Source organism: Nilaparvata lugens, chromosome 5 (assembly GCF_014356525.2).
Source record: "Nilaparvata lugens isolate BPH chromosome 5, ASM1435652v1, whole genome shotgun sequence".
NCBI classification, from domain to species: Eukaryota; Metazoa; Arthropoda; class Insecta; order Hemiptera; family Delphacidae; genus Nilaparvata; species Nilaparvata lugens.
The window spans coordinates 410,917-434,819 of NC_052508.1; the positions used below are offsets into that span (position 1 = coordinate 410,917).

General features: G+C 36.9%; 1 protein-coding gene across 1 annotated transcript in view; it reads left to right on the plus strand.

Moving 5' to 3' along the window:
• Positions 1–17,051: 17,051 nt before the first annotated feature.
• Positions 17,052–23,903, plus strand: part of LOC111053198 (beta-alanine transporter) — a 208,593-nt gene continuing 201,741 nt past the window's right edge. Inside the window, exon 1 of the mRNA XM_039429322.1 lies at positions 17,052–17,298. Within this exon, the coding sequence (XP_039285256.1) occupies positions 17,099–17,298 (200 nt within the window). The 5' untranslated portion in view covers positions 17,052–17,098. The remainder of the gene's footprint in view (positions 17,299–23,903) is intronic.

Consider the following 23,903-nt stretch of genomic DNA (forward strand, 5'->3'; position numbering starts at 1 on the left):
CTGGTATTCCATCTGTTCCTGGCGCTTTATTATTTCTTAATATTTTAGTGGCTTCCAAGATATCTTCTAGGGTTGGAGCTTCAGTACCAGCCATATTTTCCTGGCGTTCATTCAGTCTAGCATCATCGTTCTGTACCATTTGTGGGTCAGCCTGGTTCAACAGTTCACTGAAATGTGTCCTTCATATCTCCTTTATCCCTTCTTCATCTCCAATCACCTCTCCATCCTTTTTTTTGCATAACACTGAATGGGGTTTATATTCCTTTTTAAAAAATGAGCAATATCTATATAATCCCATCTTAATACTAGCAATACTAGATACTAGAACACACAAACCAGTAGACAAAATCTGGGAATTTCTGGTTCAGATGAATCTGCTGATGATAATTCGCAGGGTTGTCACCAATGATGATGATTTACACACTCGACTCTAAGCTTAGCAAAATACATGTGACTGCCGACCCTATTCTTCTACTAAAATAGAGGAAATTCACAAGTTATATACTGAATGATGGCTCTCCATTTTTCACAAAATTCACTTTGTGACAATACACACGCCACCCCTGATATGCATGAGAATGAGCTGGAGATGTCTGGGAGCTGGGGAGTAGGTGTTGGTATTGACTCTATCTCTTTCAACGATACCCTGTCTGTTATTAACAGCCTTAGATCTAGCTATTCTGAGGGCCCTGACTTGATATCTACTTTTATTGTGAAGGGTTGTGCAAAGGTACTTCTCAGTCCATTGCAATTAATTTTCAATTTATCGATTAGGACTGGCCAATTTCCTTCTAAATGGAAGATTGGTAGAATTACTCCTATCTTCAAGTCAGGTAAAAGAACTGGTATAAGTAGTTATAGGCCCATATCAATCCTAAATTGCTTTACCAAAGTTTTTGTAAGAACTTTGCATGCAGTTATATACAGGCAGGTGAAGGGAGTCATCACGGATGAGCAACATGGATTTCTGTCAGGCCGTTCTACTAAATTCAATGGAGTTCAGCAATGAGGTATCCAGAATTCTTGACGGTGGGGGGTGGGTTGATTTTGTTTATACGGATCTCTCAAAGGCATTTGATTCGATGGATCACATAATATTAGTTAAAAAACTGAAGTTTATTGGTTTCTGTACAAGCCTGGCAAATCTTGTTGAGAGCTATTTGCATTCAAGAGTACAGTATGTTAGAGTACCTACATAATTTCAAGTCTAGAACTTTCAATTGTACATCTGGGGTGCCTCAGGGGTCTAACCTTGGACCACTCCTCTTCCTTCTATTTTTTAACGATCTCTCTGCTGTCTTGTCCTGCTGGGTCATCCTGTCTGATTTATGTGGATGATGTGAAGTTGTACAAAGCCATTTTGAGCCCTGATGACTACCTCAGCCTTCAAATGGATTTTGATAAACTAAGTGTTTCGTGTATGAATCACAGCCTTGGAAGAAAATTCATTTAGCTATATTTAATATAGCTAGATGCAAAACTTCATCATTTACCCGGCAGGTAGCTCCACATAGATGCATCTATAGTATAGAATTGGGAAATTGAAAGAATAGATAGCCTAGTCAAGGTATCATTCAAATAAAATCGAATCTTATTCATGATAAAGACTAGTCATATTATCTATAAAGCGATAAGAGAAACATGCAAACTTATAATCATGTAGTAATGAAAATTCTTTGGCAGAAATAAAATTATAAAGCAGCTTGTTTATTATTGGCAGATTATAGAAGAAAAGGGAATTGCTTGCACAATTTGAGGTTAGAATCCTTTGCTTAGATTTAATACATCAATCGATCTTAGATCAATCAACAATTTATCGAATTAATATTGAATAAATCAGCTGATTGCTCACTCGAATATTATGAATTAAATTATATTTTACTCATAAAATTATATATGTTAAAGATCAAAGAAGGTTATGTAATGAGAAAACAACAATTATTATGTTACTCGAATATTTATTGAAATCTAAAAAAAGTATGAAAACCAAGAGTATACAAAGCTCACAAAAAAACTAAATGTATACCACATTGTTGTATCATATATTGAGATTCATTTATTGGAATGTTCACAGGCTATTATATAAGCTATTCATGTATAAATTTTCATTTATCTTTGTATAACAAAGTTGGAGAAACCCTTAATCTTAAGTAACCAATTACATCACGTTTTACTAAGACTAGAAAGCCAATCAGAGGAAGGCTTACAAATTGTTAGACAAAGAGATGAGAATTTTCTGAGAACTGCTTCTCTCTGGCTTGTGATTTCGACCTATATGGCAGCACATGGAGAAAGGGTCTCTTTTCAATTAATTTTTAAAAGCATCAAGCCAGTTCCCTCTTAAAATATTAACTATGTGTGATTAATGTTTGATTGTTTGTGAACTCAGTGTTTGTTAGAGAGTTCTTAACTGTAATCTATTCCCATATATATATATATATATATATCCTTAATACTGATAGAGACTTATATGCAATTTGGACCATACCGAGACCAGTGGAGTTGAAAGGATTTGACTAATTATTTATTGGAGATAATTAATTATTCTACAAGAACTTCAGAACATCATTTGAGTGAGTGTGCTAGTTATCTTAATGAGCTCATTAAAAACCGAAGGCCTTTATCAGTGGATTGGGGAATTGATCAAAGTGCTGTATAAATTTTTATTCAAGTTTAAGAAAATTTGCAACATGTTGAACACTATCATATATTTAATAAGAACTATTTTTATGAATTTATTTGATATATGTAGGAAGCTTATTTCCATGCATGGCATGAATCCATACCCTGAGATTTTAATGATTATTCTGATTATTATTAATTATTGTTTTAAATATATTATATTGAACCTATAGATTGGACAGGTTCCAATTTGTTAAATTCTGAACCGACTTGAAGTCCATACATCAGTATTAATAAAATATTATTTTATAGCTCACAATATTGTGGATGCTAACAATTCCTATGATAACTGAGATATTAAAGAATTTATTTATATGGAATTATAGTTATAAGGAAGTTTTATATAAATTATATATTTTATGGGAATATATTTGTGTTTTATGTCAGCATACAAGAGCTTAGAAGTTTTTATCATTTTCCTAATTCATCTCATGATATACAGTTTGAGCTGTCTTGGTACCAAGCATTCTTATTCTGCAGCATATATAATTAGTGAATTAATTAATATTGATCTTATTCAGAGCACTTATTACTTATCATCCTTTGATGATAGTAATACTATTCAGCCAGCAAAATCTTACTGATATTTATATTAATGAGTCTACAATATATCATATAAGGATCCAGAGAACTTCAAGAACTGGCATTGTAAGTCTCAAGGAATTTTGAAAGGGTAAATTAGTGTATACCTGTATTCATGACGAGCGTTTCAAGGATCAGATAGAAAAACCATAGTTGATTTTCATTATTCTCGATTGAATATATGGTTACTGATAATCAGTCACCAACTATCTTTTTGACTTCCTTATTGGTAATCTTCAATATTGGTCTGGCCAGAGAATTCGAACTGTAGCGCCAGAATCCCAGACTGCAGTTCTGCCAATAGCAGGCTTGTTTGCGCCAGTGCAGATCGTCCAGCTGTTTTGCCTTGTCGTCCTAGTTTTGTCCATCTTGTCTTGTCACCCCGTTGTTGTGCAAGATCAAATTTGTTTTTTTGTCATGTAATTTCGATCGGAAATTTCTTGTAATTGATTGTTTGAGTGTAGTGTGTGTGAATTATGAATATAACAGCGTGAATAGTGTTGAATTGGATTAATTTGAATCAGATTTGAATTTATAAAGAATCCAGTTTGAGCTTTGTTCAAAACACAGTGCAGAGCCTGCAAGTTGAACGTGAAAAGGCTGCCCGGAAGCAAACCTGTCTTTTTCCCAGATTTCATCCCACCCTTAATCTGACCAAAACACCTAATAAAGGCTTCGAAGGGCAAGTAGACAAGATTGGATTAAATCTGGTGAGTTTTTGCTCTTTTTTATTGTACATTAATGCAGAGTTTAACTGTACAAATAACCTGGCTCAAATTGAAGATTAAATTTTACCCCTTGTTTGTATTTGATTTTTTGAATAGTAAATTACAGTCCTCTGGTAGCTCTAGCCTGAGCTTTGTTCAGAACATTTCTGGTCCTCCGGCCGGATGAATTCAAATTTGTAATTTGTTGATTAATTCACACACATTGGATTTAAGCAGTTTCATATTTGTCCAATGTTGGCATGTTGAGAATGGTCTGATCTATGCTAAACTATAAGTTTGTTGTAGCCTTGTTCTAGAGCAAGGTTTCTTGTCAATTTGTATTTGTCTGAAATTAAATTTATTTCAGTTAAATTGTAATTTTCCTGAAACTAGGCTCATTGTGTTTTTTTTTGGGGAATTTGTTTGTTGGAATTTGTATTGTCCATTTTGTTATACATGTTAGTGAAGGTTATTCACCAGCATGAATTTGTTTGTTCAATTCAACAAGTTATCGTTTGTTTGTGAGTTGTTGGAAGAACATTATCTAATCATATAGTTTTGTCTTCAGCAGTAACTTATCTTGTGAATTGATAATCAAAGTTTAACTTTGATAACTCACTAGTCGTGATTCTTCCTTTCATCTAGTTTTGAACTCATTCTTGTTTTATGGTCTGTTGTTTGTATTGTTGGGGCTGAATTGTTTTGTGTATGAGTTCAAGATGGAGGAAAAATTACAGAAACAAATCCGGGTGCATCGCGCTAAACTGGAACAATTGTATGCCAGATTGCAAAGAATTTATGACCTGTCTAAAAATGTCTCTGATCCAAAAGTTGCTGAGCAATTTTCAATCTTGTATCTTTGGGTGTCTCAGACCATTTCGGATTATGAAAGGACAGAATTAGTGGTTAATGAGTTGGAACTTGAGTTGAATAAAGATCATGTTGTAGCATTCAACGACTCACACCTAGATCTGTTTCAGTATATTGAAGTAGCGGCTAACACTCTCAAACAGAAAGAGGCGACTGATGCTATTGCTCAATCTTTGGCAGCTACAGCAGCTAGTGCACAGCCGGTCGTGTCCGAGCCAGTACTGCCTAAAATCGACCTTCCAAAATTTGATGGGAACCAGACTCAATGGTCGGTGTTTTATGAACTATTTAAGGCATTGATACATGACAACAAGAGTTTGAACGATCAGCAGAAGGTCCAATATCTTGTAAGTAGACTTACTGGACAAGCAGCAAATATTTGTCATCATTTGCCACCATTGGCTAACAATTATCAAATAATTTGGCAGGCATTATTGACCCGCTATAACGATCCACGGGCGCAAGTCGATGCCTATTTCAAACAAATTTTTGAATTTCGTCCAATAAAATCAGAATCAAAGGCAGGTTGTATTGCGATTTTGGATGGGTTTTGCAGTTCAATCAATGCAGTGAAGAGATTGCGACTCACTGATTTGTCAGACTCGATATTCCTCTATCATGGCTTGAGATTGCTGGATCCAAGTTCTCGTAGAAATTTTGAATCGGCCGTCCATGACAAGGCTATGCCAACTTATACCGATTATGTCAAATTCATTGAAAAGCAAATTAAGACTCTTCCTTCTGATGAGAAACAGACTGAATCGTTTAATATGAGGCACAAAAAGGATAATAAATCAAAGGTGTTTGTGGTTCAATCTAATGATTCATCTAACGATGCATCTAGTAAAAATCCCAATTGTCTGAAGTGCTCAAAACCGGGTCATCAGTTATTAGATTGTGCAAGTTTCTTGGAAATGACTCCTTGGGATCGTTATTGTTTGATTAAAGGAAAGTTTTGTTTTTTTTGTTGTCTTGATGTGGATCATTTGAGTAGAGATTGTCGTAGTAAAACTCAGTGTGCTCAATGTCGAGAATCTCATCATTCTTTATTGCACTTTTCCAGATCAAGTTCCAATGAAGGTGTTGTGTCCTCGTCGAACTCCAAGGCAGGTGGCACATCACCTATTAGTTGTTGTTCTACATCCAATGATGTAGAAAATTCGACCATTGTGTTGTCGACCGTCACTGCACATGTTCGAGATTGTAATGATCAGCTTTGTGATGTTCGTTTCTTGGTTGACACCGGGAGTCAGTGTCATTTTGTTACAGCCAAATTGTGTCGGCGTTTGAGACTACCATTCCAGCCCATGAAAACCGTTGTTCGTGGATTCGGTGGTGGTACTAGTGAAGTTCGAGGTCGTACTTGTGTGTCGATTCAGTCGAAGTTGGATCCTACCGTCAAGTTTTTGATGGATGCCACAGTGGTAGATAGAATCATCGACAAGTTGCCTTCTTGTGAAATCGACAGATCCAAACTTCATCATCTTGAAAATCTCACACTGGCTGACGACAAATTCTACCTTCCTAGTAGAATAGATGGCATCATTGGTGCGGAGTTAGTTCCTCACTTGCTACGTGGGAGTCCTAGTATAGGTGAATCGCACGAATTGATGACTGTTAATAGTGTCTTTGGTCACATTCTGATGGGGAGAGCGCCGATTCTCACTTCAACAAAGAATGTGTCGAATTGTTTTACAGCCATCTGTAGTCCATTCGTTAGTAGTCCATCGTTGGATAGTTTTGTGGAACGTTTTTGGGAGTTGGAATCGTGCCCTGCACCAAGCTGTCAACTGAAACCGGAAGAGTTGGAGTGTGAGGTAAATTTTCGGAAGTCTGTACATCGTGTGAATTCTGGTCGTTTTGTTGTTGCCTTGTCATTTGCGGAGCCGCCCAGCAGCTTGGGAGATTCGTATGCTGTCGCCGAACGCAGACTGCTGACTTTGGAGAGACGACTAGAGCTTGACAGCAATACTCGTATTTCATATCATGAAATATTGATCGATTACCTACGTCAGGGTCACATGTCGTTTGTAGCAGATCAGACAGACCGAGGTGGTTACTACATACCGCATCACGCCATCGTGAAAGCAAGCAGCACTACCACGCCCATCCGAATTGTATTTGATGCTGGTTCCAGAACATCATCGGGTTTGTCATTGAACCAGGTTCTTCATGCTGGTCCCAAATTGCAGACTGACATTTTTTTTGTTAGTTAATTTTCGTTTGTTCCCAATCGCACTAACTGCCGACATTAAACAAATGTATCGACAGATATTAGTGGAGGATTCCTGCCATCGTTATCAGCGTGTATTGTGGAGATTTTCGCCGGAGGATCCAATCGAAATTTATCAGCTCAATTGTGTTGTTTTTGGTGTTTCAAGCTCTCCATATTTGGCGCTTCGCACCGTCCACCAGCTTGTAGAGGAGGATGGAAATCGTTTTCCAGCAGCCAAGGCCAGAATACCAAGAGACATGTTCATGGACAACTTAGTCACATCTGTCGCCACAGAGTCAGAGGCCACGGAGCTGTATCGTCAGTCCAAGCAGCTGTTTGAGGGAGGAGGTTTCTCGCTCACAAAGTGTACTTCAAATTCACCATCAATGTTGGAGAAATTCTCGGAGGAAGAGAAATCGTTTTCGTACAAGGATTTCGAAGCAGACAGCTCCTTGGCTATCTCGGGATTGAATTGGCAACCTAGTACTGATCTGTTTCAGTTTTCAGTCAAGAGTTGTGAGGTCGTCGCTACTAAGCGTTCTATTCTGTCAGTGATGGCTCGAACCTATGATCCACTTGGTCTCTTGTCACCGTTTACATTATTTCTAAAATGTCTTGTCCAGGAACTGTGGAAATTAGGAGTGGATTGGGACGAGAAGCCGCCTGAGTCTATCTGCACTCTTCGGGAGAATTGTCAAAAAGAGTTGCCTCTATTGTTGAAATTTGCTGTTCCACGTCACGTTGGTTTGTTTCAGGATTCTCACATCAGTTTGATTGGTTTTTGTGACGCATCATTGTCTGGTTATGGTGCAGTTATCTATGTGAAGTCGCAGAAGGAGAGCAAGGAGCCAAGAGTTGTATTATTGTGTTCAAAGTCCAAGGTAGCACCATCTAAAGTTGTTTCAATACCTCGTTTGGAGTTGTGTGCGGCACTCTTGTTGGCAGAACTCATGAATTCAGTAGTCACTATTATTAGTGAACGTTGTCATGTGTCTCGTATTGTTGCACTCTCTGATTCTACAGTCACCTTGTGTTGGATTAATACTCCATCCGCAAAATGGAAAACTTTTGTTGGTAATCGCGTTGCAAAAATACAGGATTCTTGTATACAGGAGTGGATGCATGTTGCCGGAATTGAAAATCCCGCTGACTGTTTGTCTAGAGGTTTATCACCAGTTGAGCTTGTGAACTTTCCGTTGTGGCTCTCAGGTCCATCATGGATGGCAGAGGACGAATGCGATTGGCCTGTCCGAACTCAAATGGAAGAGATTGTGGATCCACCGGAGGCGAAAAAACCGTCAGTGTTGACAGTCACAAAATCTCCTGATTGTAACAGCAATGCAGTATATTCATTGATTGGTCGTTGTTCGGATTATGGTCATCTTTTGAGAATTGTAATTCTTGTTCTCAAATCCTTACGAATCTTACCCCAATCAGAAGAATCAGATTTCGATATTGCTGAGAGGTATCTATGTAAAGTGGTACAGAAGATACATTTTTCATGTGAATTTGTGCAATTAGAGAAGGGAGAAGATTGTTCTATGTGCCTATGTCACCTGTCTCCATTCATTGATAAAGGTGTGATTCGCGTCGGCGGTCATTTGTCTCATGCTGGACTTGAATTTGAGACTTGTCATCAGATGATCTTACCAAAATCCGACACTTCCGTATCGATGTTGATTGATTATCATCACAAGAAGAATTGTCATGCTGGACCTTCGTTATTGTTGTCCTTGATCAGACAGAAATTCTGGATACTGTCTGCTCGCTCTGTTATTCGTATTTGTGTTTTTAAGTGTAATCGTTGTTTCCGTGTTCGACCTAGTAATAATGCAATTATTCCAAAAATGGGTGACCTGCCTGCTTGTCGAGTGTCAAAATGCAAACCATTTGAAAATTGTGGTGTGGATTACGCTGGTCCTCTGCGTATTACTATGACGAGACGTCATAATCCTTGTGTTTTGAAAGCCTACATTTGTCTGTTTTTGTGTATGGCAACAAAGGCGGTACATATTGAGTTGGTATCGGATCTATCAACGCCCATGTTTTTAGCTGCGTTTCGTCGTTTTTTGTCATGTCGTGGACCCTGTCGTGTGATGTATTCCGATTGTGGTACTAATTTTGTAGGTGCCAAGGAACAGTTGCGAAAAATATCTCAACTTTTGAACTCATCCGAGTTTCAAACCACATTGACTAGTCAACTCGCCGAACACAGAATTGAATGGAAATTCATTCCCCCTGGTTCACCACATTTTGGAGGTCTGTGGGAGGCAAATGTCAAATCTGTAAAGTTGCATCTGTTCCGAGTAATTGGCAATCAACTTCTCACCTATGAGGAACTGAACACTGTATTGGTGCAGATTGAAGGTGTCCTGAATTCCCGCCCACTGTGTGTACTGAGTGAGGATCCATGTGAACCGCTGGCTTTAACCCCAGCACACTTTTTGACTCTAACACCATTGAAATCATCTCCCATGCGGGACGTGGACAGTGTCCCTGTGAATCGTATCACCAGGTATGAATTGATTGGTCAACTTATTCAATCGTTCTGGAACCGATGGAGAAGAGAGTACCTGCACGAACTTCAAAGCCATAAAAAATGGTTGAAATCACCCACTTCTATCAGTGTGGGAACGGTTGTGGTAGTAGTCCAACCAAACACACCTCCATTGCAGTGGCCACTGGGTGTCATTGAGCAAGTGTTTCCGGGAAGTGACGGCGAGGTTTGAGTGGCGAGTGTTCGCCTAAAAACTGGTATTTATAAAAGACCAGTAACAAAATTGTATCCACTCCCAACTCAATAGTTGTTGTGCTTGTTGCATTTTTTCTTTGTGTTGTTTTTTGGTGTTGGTGTTTTTTGTTCTTTTTGGCATGACTGGATTTTTTCCTTTCTGTGGTTTTTTCAGTTTTTGTAACTTGGCTGAAAAATAGTCTTTCAGAGGCGGGGGTATGGTCTGGCCAGAGAATTCGAACTGTAGCGCCAAAATCCCAGACTGCAATTCTGCCAATAGCAGGCTTGTTTGCGCCAGCGCAGATCGTCCAGCTGTTTTGCCTTGTCGTCCTAGTTTTGTCCATCTTGTCTTGTCACCCCGTTGTTGTGCAAGATCAATTTGTTTTTTTGTCATGAATTTCGATCGGAAATTTCTTGTAATTGATTGTTTGAGTGTAGTGTGTGTGAATTATGAATATAACAGCGTAAATAGTGTTGAATTGAATTAATTTGAATCAGATTTGAATTTATAAAGAATCCAGTTTGAGCTTTGTTCAAAACACAGTGCAGAGCCTGCAAGTTGAACGTGAAAAGGCTGCCCGGAAGCAAACCTGTCTTTTTCCCAGATTTCATCCCACCCTGAATCTGACCAAAACACCTAATAAAGGCTTCGAAGGGCAAGTAGACAAGATTGGATTAAATCTGGTGAGTTTTTGCTCTTTTTATTGTTCATTAATGCAGAGTTTAACTGTACAAATAACCTGGCTCAAATTGAAGATTAAATTTTACCCCTTGTTTGTATTTGATTATTTGAATAGTAAATTACAGTCCTGTGGTAGCTCTAGCCTGAGCTTTGTTCAGAACAAATATCTTCACGAGAGCAGCGGTAAGAATTATTGATCATCAGTTATTGAGACCCATGGTGGTTCATTACATTGAGAGTATTCATGCATCTACTACTGAGCTAGAGCTGTGGTCTGACCCCAGTATATTTGTGAGCCGGACGGCCTTAACTTTTTGCAAATTTATTTGCGAGCTAGGGATCTAAACAGCTGCACTAGTATATATCCATTATACTATTTCATGTAAGAATGTCACCCAACATGGATGGCAATATACCGTTTCACAAGTATTGATGTTATACCGTTGGAGGAGGATCTTTCAAGGATCTGGGTATGATTTACAGCTCTGATTTTACATTCAATAAACATATAGACCTTTTGTGTAGTAGAGCCAATCAGCAAATGGGGTTCATCCTGAGAACATCTTCACCTTCCAATGATGTCTCACCCATAAATGGGTGAAAATGATTTCTGTATAAATCTCTTTTCAGAAGTATTCTTGAGTATGCTTCTGAAATTTGGAACCCTTATTGTAATGATCAAATACTACTTTTGGAGCGTTTACAAAATAATTTTTCAAGGTACATGTACTTCAGGAAACTCAACTTCAGTTGTCCGTTTGACTTTCCCTCTGACACTCTGAGAAATATGTTCCAAATAAAATCATGAAAAACAAGACGAGATGTTAAGTCTTTAATTTTCCTTAATAGCTTATTAAATAATAGAATAGATTCCCCATATTTGCTATAAAATGTCAATATTTATATATCTATCATACCACGTCGCTCCACTTTCTCTTTTTTTGTGCCACGTTCCAGAGCTGTGAATCACTATAATTCTCCAGTCAATGGAATTAAAAGACTTTTCAACTGTTTCTCTGGGCAACTCGTCATCTTCTGGTTCTCTCGTGGAAAATTTTATAGAATATTGAACAGTCTATTGTGAGATATCCTTGCTCAGTCGTGTTATCGATTATTTATTGCTGTATATAGGTGTGTATCTATTGCACTGTGTACTCGTACTTCTTACTCATTTTGTTGCCTCATTGGCAGGTATCAGTCCTCTGACATTCATTTTTTAATTTTACCAAGTCTTACCGCCGCTCTCTTGAGGATGTTGTAGAGTACCAAGGAAGGAATAAAAAAGATAGTCGGTGACTGATATACAGTAACCATATATTCAATCAAGAATAATGAAACTCAAGTATTATTTTCCTAATCGAGCCTAAAAACACTTATCATGAATATTGGTGTGCACCAATTTATCCTTTCAAAATTCTTTATTACTTACGACGCCAGTTCTGGAAGATCTCTGGAACCTTATGTGATATATAGCAGACTTATTATGATGATTATCAATAAATATTTGCTGACTGATAAATGTGACTATCATCAAATGATGATAAATAATAGTTGCTCAAAATAAAATCAATTTTTAACGATTCATTAATTGAATGTGTTGCATAATGATAGTGGTTGGTACCAAGACAACTCACACTGAAACACGAGATGGATCAGGTTAAGGATAAAAATTTCTAAAAACTTTGTATGCTGACAAGAACACAAATTCATTCTCATAAATAAACGCAACAATAAAATATATCAATGCAAAATAAGCTTTCCAATATTTCTAATATCACAGGAGTTATTATCATTAACAATAATATTTGCTATAAAAATATTGATTAATACTGATATACTAATATACTCATATAATGATATATTTGTATATACTGATATACAAAATTCAAGTTAACTCAGGATTTAGCAAATTTGAAATGTTCAGTTCATAGATTCGATAAATATACTTCAATCACTTATGAATAATCTAGAGAATTGACATTAAAATAGGTATGCAATCTACAGTTATGAAAGAATTAGAAACTTGTATAGATGAAGTCACCTGTCAAGTGAATGAGCGGTTGGATGAGATGCCCAAAGAAATTGAAAAACAAGTAGGCATATTAGGTAAGGAGCTAGGTACCACTATCATGAGAGTCACAAGGGAGAAAATATTGGAAAATGAATGTAAGATCAAATCAAAGGTAAAGGAAAACCGTAATAAAATGGAAAAGATATTTAAGGAACAAAGTAATATGCAAACATGTATAGCAAACTTAACGGAAGAAGGAATTAAATCAAGAGAGAAATACGGCGTGTTAGAGAATGCCATAGGCGAACAACAATTAAAGTTAACTAAATTATACGACGAAGTGAACGAGAACAAAAAACCTATGGATAATAAATGGGCCGCAAATGATGAGAGGATATCCAGAATAGAGACAGGTACAGGGAATATTCTAGCCGGCCAAACTCATTATATGCCGACTGAATTAGTAAGCGGTGCTCAGCTTTTCCAAAACCTCGGAAAATTTGATAATTCCTATCGTCACATGCAACCCAGGCCGTTTGTAGATCAGATAAGAGCTGTTCAGGAACTGGTACCTACCTCTTGGTTAGTATGGCGCTTCCGATTGTCTAGTATCCTACTCGGTGAGCTTCTGATGTTCTTCTAGAGCTGGATGCAGGACCTTAAGAGCCTGGACGATTTCCTCTCCCAGTTGCTGCAACAATATTGGAGCAAGCATAAACAGTTGGACGCACTATCGGAGATTATTTCATGCATTTATGATAGTAGAAATGGACAATCTTATACTGAGTTTGTGACAGATTTCATAAATACAAATTCTCAGTTGGATGAATCCCTAGCCGACTCATCACTCGCCCATATATTATTTAAAAAAACTCCCTTTTTATGTTTGCATGACATTTGCTGTGCCACCTATCTCTAGTTGCAAGGAATTGATTCAACGTTTGCACTGCATTCAATCAGTTACTTCAGAGCCAAATACCTAAATAATCGAGCAGGAAATTTTTATCATTCACAACAAAATAATAATAATTTCAGACAAAATTATAATAATGAAAATAATATAGCAAATGCTGGAGCAGAAGTGCGATGTGCGAAGTATGCTGAGAATACTAATAGAGGTCATCTTTTGGTAATAATTGCAGAAATAGTTTTTCAATACCAAAACAGTAAACAGTATTATAAAGGAGCATTATGATAGCAGAGAGCGTTTGAATAGAAATAATAAACAGGATGTAGATTTCAGGAAACAGGATGAACATAATAAAAATCACAATAGAATCAATACATCATTCTATACAGTGGCACATGCAACAAAAACAAACCAACACCAACATGCAGATAACCAAAAACCAGAACAAATCCACCACCGCAACAACATGCCACCAAATAAAGAGACTGAAATACATCAGAACCAGTCCATAAAAAGCAACCCATATTAAGTCTACTATTCCCACCCGAAAATCTACCACTAGCAACCAGCCCACTACAGAAGACAATCTACAGCATTAACACAGATATAATTAAGGAGTGGCCAATAATAAAATCGAAAAATGATATACCGCAGTCATTCACTGAACCTGTGCACCAGCATTCAACCCCCCCACAGCACCCCAAGTTTGAGCAGACACATGCCTCACCTACGTCTAAGCATCATTGGATCCACCCACGGCACACTACAGCCAAAGAACAAACCGCCACCGAGGCAAGCAGAGCGTGTGACCAGCAGGACGACGTCAGATTGGAACATAGGATCCAACACAGGAAGGCCCATAGGAGGAAGCAACGAGGAAAGCCCCACAAAAGAGGATATCGCCCCCATGCCCGGTTCAAACACCACAAGAAAGATGCACAGGAACCATATGGCAGTTGTAGAGAAGTAGCCTATGAGGAAGAGTACCGGCACCAGGATATAGTGAGAATTATATATAAAATATAGCATTCACCCAAAGCATACACGGTTTAAGCGAGCAGCTCGTGATTGTAGTTATAGGACAGGTAAGAGGAATATGCTTAAAATCAACGGATTTGGGCCTAGAAAATGATGAAAGGAATTATTATATGACATTAATGGATGATGAAATGTGTGCAATAAAATGGAAAGAAATAGTGAGTTGTTTATTGATGATGAAAGTAATTGTTTGTTGTTTACTGAGAGGTTATGTTGTGGAGAGTATGATAAATATTTTGATCTACTGTATTGTGAGTATTAGTATAGCTGTGACATGGATTAAAGAGTATGTTATTAATGTAATTATGAATGAGGGCGTGTCATATGCTGAGAAAATTGATTCTAGATTCTACAAAAATATTTTGAAACCCAGGAAAGTTCAGAATACGCAAAGTGAAAGATCCCCGACTATCACAGATAGAAGAGTTATTGGAGAATCAGTCATCTGAACCACCAGATTATTTACAGCAGTATGCATGGTATCAAAGTTCAATGTCTATAGCCTCAGGCCGTATTATCATTCTACTTGAAGATAATGAAAGTATCAGTCATCTTGACCATTCATGGTCCATTATTATAAAGTTACTCATGCATTTATCACTGACCTAAAGCTGTGGCTAGAACCCTATTATATTTGCGAGCCGGATGGCCTTCAATTTCTGCAAATTTATTTGCATGATAGGGATCATAGTATCAATATTGGGTACCCAAATAGTGACTTCACATTAAAATGTCACAACCAACGTGGGGCATAGACTGTACTGGTATATCCAAATACAGTTTCACAACTTACGGAAGTGAAACTTTGCACATTCATTCATGACAACTGGACAAGGCTACAAAAAAAGTTTGAACTATTTTGAATAACAAAATGTTACATCACCTTCTGAAGGTGAGTCACCTATCACTGAAGCTGTCATAACTCACCTAATATTTGTTCAATCTTGGGAAATGAGTTGTCAATCGATAAGCAATCATTGAATTCACTAAGTAATCATCATATTTTTCTGTAAAATCAACGTTTTGTCCAGTTGTCATGAATGATTGTGCAAAGTTTCACTTCCGTATGTTTGGCTATTATTTAGAAAAAATAGTTAGTGAAAAAACAAATATCAGCTGTGTGAGTAACTAAGGACTTTCGGACAGAAAATTGATATTGAAAGATATGTTTAGTACCTAGGAACAATGCCCTGGAAAATTGGAAGGGAGTTTGAAAACACTGAATATGAAATTGATTTCAAAACTCAATGATAAAATAAAGAAAGTATGTTGTTGTATTATTCCTTTCAAATTCATTCTTGTTGTCAGACTTCTCAAATTCAAAATTATGTCCTTGAAAGGATCCCCACTGGAAAGAGAATTATATTATATTGAAGTCTGGAAGAAATGAAAACTATTAATTCAAAAATTATTTGATTGAAGTAATTTTTGGATTCTATTGAATGAGGAAAACCAATTAATCAAAAGGTACTTATGAGTTCTAAAAACATCCATATGAGCTTTCCTCTATACAGAATGGGTGAAAAGTCTGAGAACGGCTTAATATCACATACACAAAGGTAGTTTGACGATGAGTGCGATTGGGGATCTTACTAAAATTCAAAATACTACTTCACTATGACTTCAAGTGGATCTGGTAAACCATCTTGGATCCGCCTTTTGAATGATACTTGATTTTTTAAAATAGGAAGGTGGTATGCGATGATTTCATGATTTCAATACTGAATTCTAAGAATGAATGGCGGAAACCGCACATCGATCTATCAAACCGTTTGGAAGATATTCACAAATTATAAATCAATACCATGCAAATCAGAAATGGAATGGATGAGAGATATTTTTCTCTTCCACATATAATAATAATAATAATATAATATGATAATCTCATTTGCTTCTAATTTTCTTAGTATTTCTCCCCAGTGATTTTTCCATGAAAAAAATGTTCTTTATAAAACCCACGGTATTATCTCTTCCGAGTTTTTAATTAAGTTACGATATACATATTGAGAATAATAAATTATCCGTAAGAGTAGAAGATTAGAAGAGTATAAAATTGAAGACAAACTGAAGAATCTATTATCTCTGGTCAAGTTCCAGCCCTCCTGGTGCATTCGGGTTGCGGTTAGCCATGATCCACATCACACAGAACACCAATCAACATCACAAACACTCTGTCTCTCTCAAACTTACTCCTCATCCTGTCAAACCCTCACCAGGAGGATTGGACCGCTCCTCCACTTACTTTCTCAATAATTGTCCCTTAATCTCACCACTCACTCTCTCTCTCTCACTTTCTTCTTATCCTGTTAACCCCTCACCCTAAACGGATTGTATCGCTTTCTCACTCTCTCTCTCATAATCTCTCCCAATTACTGCTTATCACACTCTCTCACTTTCTCCTCATCCTGTCAACCCTCACCCGCAACGGATCGTACCACTCTCTAGCAATTACATACTCTCTGAATCTCTCTCTCTCTTTCTCCTCATCCTGTCATCCCCTCACCCTAAACAAATCGAACCTCTCATTCTCGCCGCTCGTCCTGTCTGAGGGAAGCGCCACGCATGCGCGTAGAGGGGTGGGCGAGAGTAGTGGTGGCCGAAGAGCGAATTTTGAGAGCTTGAGACTCAGTTGACGGTGCGCGTCGCGTCCGCGCGGTTGGTCCTGACGTCATGGACCTGGACGCGGTTCTGCCCGAGGTCGGCGAATTCGGCGCCTACCAGCAGCTGCTGCTGTACCTGGTGCTGTTGCCGTGCGTGCTGCCATGCGGCTTCCACGCCTACAATCAGCTGTTCATGGCCGCCAGACCGGACCATTGGTGCAGAGTGCCGCATCTTGATGCGCTCGACCCTAATGTCGCCAAAAACATCAGGTAACTCTCACAAACTATGACAGTGAACTGCTTGCATGCCTCCAACCTAATTGAAAATTCAGTAGTGAGAACTTCACTTTAATAGTGAGAACTACACCTCAATATTTTATCCTTCGATTAACTCCATCACAGCTCAACCAGATCAATACAAAAGTTCAACAAACATACTGCTAGAACCTCAACAGAATTCCTGTTATAATGAGAAATGAAGAAATAAGAAGAGCTCTATCTGCTACACCTTCATACGATAAAATAACACAAAATAGAGGAAACTGGTATAAAAAAATAGGATGCCATCCGGAAGGATTCCTCTAGAAGCTCGATATTACAAACCCACAGAAAAAAGAGATGTAGGAAGACCGAGAAAGAGATGTGTAACGGAACAGGTTATTTGAAAGAAAACCCCTTATCATTAAGGTGAAGGGGAGATGATGATGATGCAGGAAATTGCAAAATCGAATCCTCCTGTGTGCAGATAACCGTTGCTGATATAACATAGTGATGATGACTGAGAAGAATTAGGAAATTTGAAAAATGTGAACAAGATTGAAGAGGCAAAGAGAATGAAAACACCAATGCGGTGAATATGAAAGAGAGACAGAGAGAGAAATAATATTAGAGGAAACTGTGGAGGAACATTTTTCACGTCCTTCAATAACCAAGATTGAAGAAGATAGCCAAGGTTATCTAATAACCTGACTGGCTCAGGTCTAGAGTCAGAGCTTTTCAGCTTTCACCTGATTTCATTGCTTCTGACGTGACACAGGATTGTCAATATGTTCGGGAGAGGCCCAATGAAACTATACGGTATTGGTCAAACCAGGTATTGAAAACCGGCACCGTGTGTTACACTGTGGATCCAACATTCAACGCAGCATCGGCCACTTGTCTCTATACTAAATGAGAATAATAACAGTGTAACAACCCATTTTGCAATCCGATGTTGCTTAATTGTTGTACTCAATCAGTATTCTGCCTGAATTTTCTCCACACAAAACAATAATCTCAAATAGATTAACATTAGTCTCATAAAGTTTGATTAGAAATAATTGCAGGCTATTTACCAACCTCAAAATAGTATTTTTCATAGCTTTGATCGATCTCTCAGATATTGATTACTTCTTAATCGATTATTGAGATGAATGAATATTTTATGATTCACAGTGATTTTTCACCGAAGTTGAACCAATAAACTATTCCAATTTTATTATCACAATGGTATTTATACTTATCCAGAGTAGACTACGCATCAACTTACGGTATAAGAGTATGTCCCCTATTGGATAACCATCGGAATTTTATAATATTGAAAACTAGTGTTGGAGAACTCGCTCAATAACTGTTGTATTGTACTCTTTGAAACCCGCAACTTTTAACTACGCAGAGTTGATGAAAAACATAGAAACAGCTAAATATTTCTCAAAAAAGAATAATTTGACAGTAGGTTTCATTGGGGATCCAATTTGAAATGAGAAATTACTCTGTCACTTTAAAATCTTTGACCCTCATATAAATCCAAATACATTTTCTGAAATGAGAAAGTGGTCACATGATTTCGATACAGAGTTCCAAGAGAAAATAAATGGCGAAAACCGCACATTGATATCTCACCCCGTATCAGTTTGTTGATGTAAAATTATGATTTGTAAATCATTATTAGTTGCATATTAACCAGCTGAAATCATGTGTCAGTGTATGAAATTCTGTCTGTGTGGTAGCTTTCAAATAGCCTCAGGTGATGTTATGAATGAATGAATGAATGGAAAAACTGTAGTAATTGCATGCAATGAATTCTTCAGCTGACTAAATCACAACAATTTTTTTTTCTTATACACTGTCAATGTTATTTTTATATCCTAAATAACTCCGGATGAGTGAGTGAATTTTGTTATCCAACGAACTTGACCTGTGAAAAGGTTTAAAGAATACGTGTTCAAAATTGGAAGCTGATCAATCAATCCTTTCTAAAGTTAATGTAGAACAAACAAAGAGACGGACAACGACTTTGACCTTCAGTAAGTCAAAAGTGAGAACTTGCTAACGTTCGTTCAATTAAAATTAAACCAATATTTATCCAAAGTTACCATCTCTGGTAACTTTTGTTCAATCAATTCATGATCGGAAATGAAGAATTTTATCATTATAAAGGTACTTTTACAATGTTGAAAAAACAAAACAAGAGCTATTTGGCAATGGCACTCTTATTAGTGAGTCTAATTCCTCCCCAGGTTGAATGATCAAATTTTCCTCATTTTGTATGTGGAAATTCAGTCATGGGCGCTTTCGATGTTTTTAAAATTCTCTCCTACGTGCTCACAGCGAATATCAGGCAACTAATGTCATCATAATATATCATGGAAACATTGAGTATCCATAATAGAATACAGTTTAAAAAGTGGTAAAGTTGAAAAAATCTCATTAGTTGTATCCAATTACATTAAATCTTTCCCATTTTTAGACTCTATTTACAGGTGATGACTAAATTCACATGAGAATAAGATTATATAGGAAATACTCCCTCAACTTCTCAACTTTGGTTTCAATCAAAGGATGATATTTATGTTGTATGAGATTATAATTTATGGGTATACAATGGATGACTTATATGCTAACTAATGATAATGATATTCATGACCATTGAGAGAAATCTTATTAATCTTCAGTTTCATTGGAATTATTCCAAGATTCATTAAAACAATTGAGGAGTATTTGGTTTCATCTACTGATTTTCATTGGAAATATCAACATTTTCCATTCCTGGTGTTGGATAAGAATAGGCCTATTACTTGTTAAATATGGAAGGTTACGAGACTACGCGTATGCTCCTAGTGAGATGGTTTTAATCATCAGCTATCTGTTTACAAAGTCACCCAAATGCTGTTTGAAAGACACGTTACTTGTTAATTGACAGAACTAATTATACCACTGTGGCATAGTGGCATCAGCCAAATAATGGTTTTCCCTGTAAGCTGCTAGTGTGAAATTACATCCCGATCATTTGGGAAGAAAGAGAGCGAGATGATTTAGAGGGAGATGTCCTTCTTTACTACGTATTTAATTGGATGAGACCGAGAACGTACTAAACGAAGATGCCTTTTCTATTTTGTGTATTTGGTGAGAGCAATTTTCACTTGGTGATGCACACACTCAAACCAACACCTCAGCTCTCTCCGTCCCCTGTCGTCATTAAAATCGTCCATCACCGCAGAGCTGAGTTGGCAGTCACCCTCACCCTCTCACTCGCCATCCTACAGGAGTTCCAAGAATCACAATTCTCCCTCAACAATGATAACCACAATGCTCTGTTAGGTGAGCCTATTGGTAGAAGAACAGATGAATGCCTCGGATACGATTCTAGACTATACTCTCATTCATTCTTTGTGCTGCCTGTTTTTTTGTGGTGAGCCGAGGTGAGAGTTGGATGTTTTACTATTCTGGGACACCAAAATGTTACTCATATCTATTGTCCTTGAATTGAGGTCCCTATGTGTTGCGCACTACTGAACTTTCAATGAGAAAGGGGAAGAGAATTCATGGAATTGGAAATCTAAATTCAGTTACCTTCTCATCTTGCATTTCTTAAAAACCCCTTTTTTGTCAAGTGAGAGGTCAAATTTTGACGCTTGTATGAGTTATAACAAGTGTTAGTATAATGATTGGTAATGATCAATGACCACTGATTGGATAGTTTTTGTATCGCTGAGACGTATTTTGATAACAAATAACAGACATAAAGATATCCAAACACCTACAGATTTAGAACCCTAAATTCGCATCACCAAATGAATATTGAATACTAAATTAGGCATCTTTCAGACTAATTATGTTTTATCATACCAAAATACGAGAACAGGTTACGTATCCGGAGTTCAAAATCACACCACAATGATGATAAACTAGCTGGGAGGGATTTTTAATATAGCTGGTCTTCTTGAGCATGGAGAACTTTGTATAGAGAATTTGGTATCGATTGAATTGATACCAAATAATATCAATCGGGACCAATATAAGTTGAGATTCAACAAGTGATATCATAAATGTTATTGAGAATATTCATTCATGAAATATAAGCCTAAGTTCATATGGCTTGATTATTTAATCTGTAAAAAAACGATAAATTCTGATAATTTAGAGAATTACGTAATATGAGGTAAGTTTTTACTCAATTGCAGTGTGATTGAACAATCTGAATAATTATGATTAATACTAGATAAACAATTTCTCAATGGATTCAAAATTTATAGATAACTAATTTAATCAAGTTCAATGATATTTTAGTTATAATTGTAATAAATTGCATATGGGTGTGGATGATGAAAATGATTGAACAGAATTACTAATAATCAAGAAGTGATTTAATATTTCGCAGATGGAATTCGTTCAATCTGAAAAATAAGAATTAAAAAAAAGCGTATTTGGAAAGATGTTCTTGGAAAGAAGAGTACAGTATGAAGCCGTTCCACTGTCAAGCCAATATTACTTTCGGGCTTGAAAAGGTCATGGAGACCCAATGCTTTCTCCGTGAACCAGGCTGGAAGAGACAGCGAAACCTTTTAATACAGGATGAACCGTCTTTGTGAGGTCCTACTCCAAAGGAATGAAATACTTTGAGATCAGGTGACAACAGTAAATGTAGAAAAGAGCCGAGTAGTTCTATACGGCATCCAACTAGAAAAACCCCATGAGATGAAGAAACAGGACGAAACAAATTTGATAATCTGGGAGCATGGAATGCTCCAGAGCATGAAATGTTCATGAAATCGTCTGTTAAGGAAGCTGGTCTTCCTTTTAAAGTCCTGCAAATTCATTTTATTCCACAAACAATAATTTTGGAACAAAATCGAATTTATTGAACTTTTTATGAGAGATGAACTAAATCTATAGATTTCGTTCCTCTATGTTTTTATTCACTAGGACCTGTTCCAATGAACACGAAAAATGTGTATCTCATGCAAAAAGTTGAGTAGAGGAGGTGGACAGGTTAATTTGGTTTGAACTTCTAATAATAGTCATCAGCAGTGTTCAAAACGTGCTATTCAAATACTGTACTTGAATAATTGATTTATATTTCTCAAACATGATGTTGTATTTATTACATCTTATAATTATTTCGCAGAGATGAAGTGGAATAACCTTCGACAGTGTGGACGTCTCGCCACTTATCATTTCTCATTCCAAGTCAAATCTTCTAGCCTGAAATGTTGAGTTTGAAGATGAATCATATCGTAAAATATTTGGGCTATGCTATTTCTTCTATTGATACTCTTCTAGGAGTATCTATTCTATTGATATTCCATCTCAAATCTATTGCAACAAAAATTGTAATCATAATTGGATAAATTCTCGATTCCACTTATGGAAAATATTATTCACAGATACAATTCAGTATTAAATCAATATGTATAAGAGTACTTGAAAAGTGCAATCAATGATAGCAGAATAATGATCACAAAAAAACATGGAAGTACAGTATTTATATTATCTTATTATGACTCCTCACTTATATAGTATGAGAATATAATATGTGACTCCTCACTAGAATATAATATGAGACCAATTACTTGGAGCTTAGCAATGCATTATCCATAGTTATTTGCCAATCCAAAAAAAAAACACTACCCAATAGCACTATCCAACTCTCTCTCTCTCTCTCTCTCTCTCTCTCTCTCTCTCTCTATATATATATATATATATATAATATATATATATATATATATATATATATAAATATATTTAAATATATTGAGTATTGTTAAGATATATATATACCGGTATATCATTTGGTCTGCTCTCTCACGGTTGGTCTGCTGCTTCCATGATGCCTCTCACTGACACGTCAGCTCGCTCGCCCTCAAGTAGGTATGATTATTTCAATAATAGTAATAATGACGCAGGTATGTTTCTAGCAAATAAGCTCCACTCTTCCAAAAAACGTTTCAAGGCTGCTCACCTTAACGTCCAATCCCTCAGCTGCCACATTGATGAACTCACAGCAATCTTCCGTTTTCAGGACTTCAATATAATTGGAATTTCCGAATCATTTTTGAAGCCTAGTATTTCATCAAATTTTGTTGCATCACCTGGATATAATCTTTTCCGAAATGATAGATTAAATAAAGCTTGTGGGGGTGTAGCAATTTATGTGAAAGATGGTATCAAAACAAAAGTTTTAATCACATCTAAACAAGAGTATTGTTCCAGACCAGAGTTTATGCTACTTGAATTATCCTCATCTAGTACTGATGAATTACTCGTTGGTATCTGTTATCTCCACCAAAAATAGGTCATTTTACAGATTTCGAAAACGCCTTGCTTTCTCTTATGCCTTGTTATAACCGTATACTAGTTATGGGGGTATGAACACCGACTTGAACATGACAAATCGTGAATTTCACTACTTTCAACTGACTTACAATTTTCGAATTCCTAAACATGACTATTTTACCTCTCGATCCAACAACTCATACTAATAAATCAGACACACTTATTGACCTTCTCATTGTTAGTGATCCCAACGAGGTTGTTCAAGCAGGCCAAATCCCAGTCCCAGCTATTTCTGGACATGATTTGATCTACTGTGTACTTTCCCATAAGATACCTAAGCC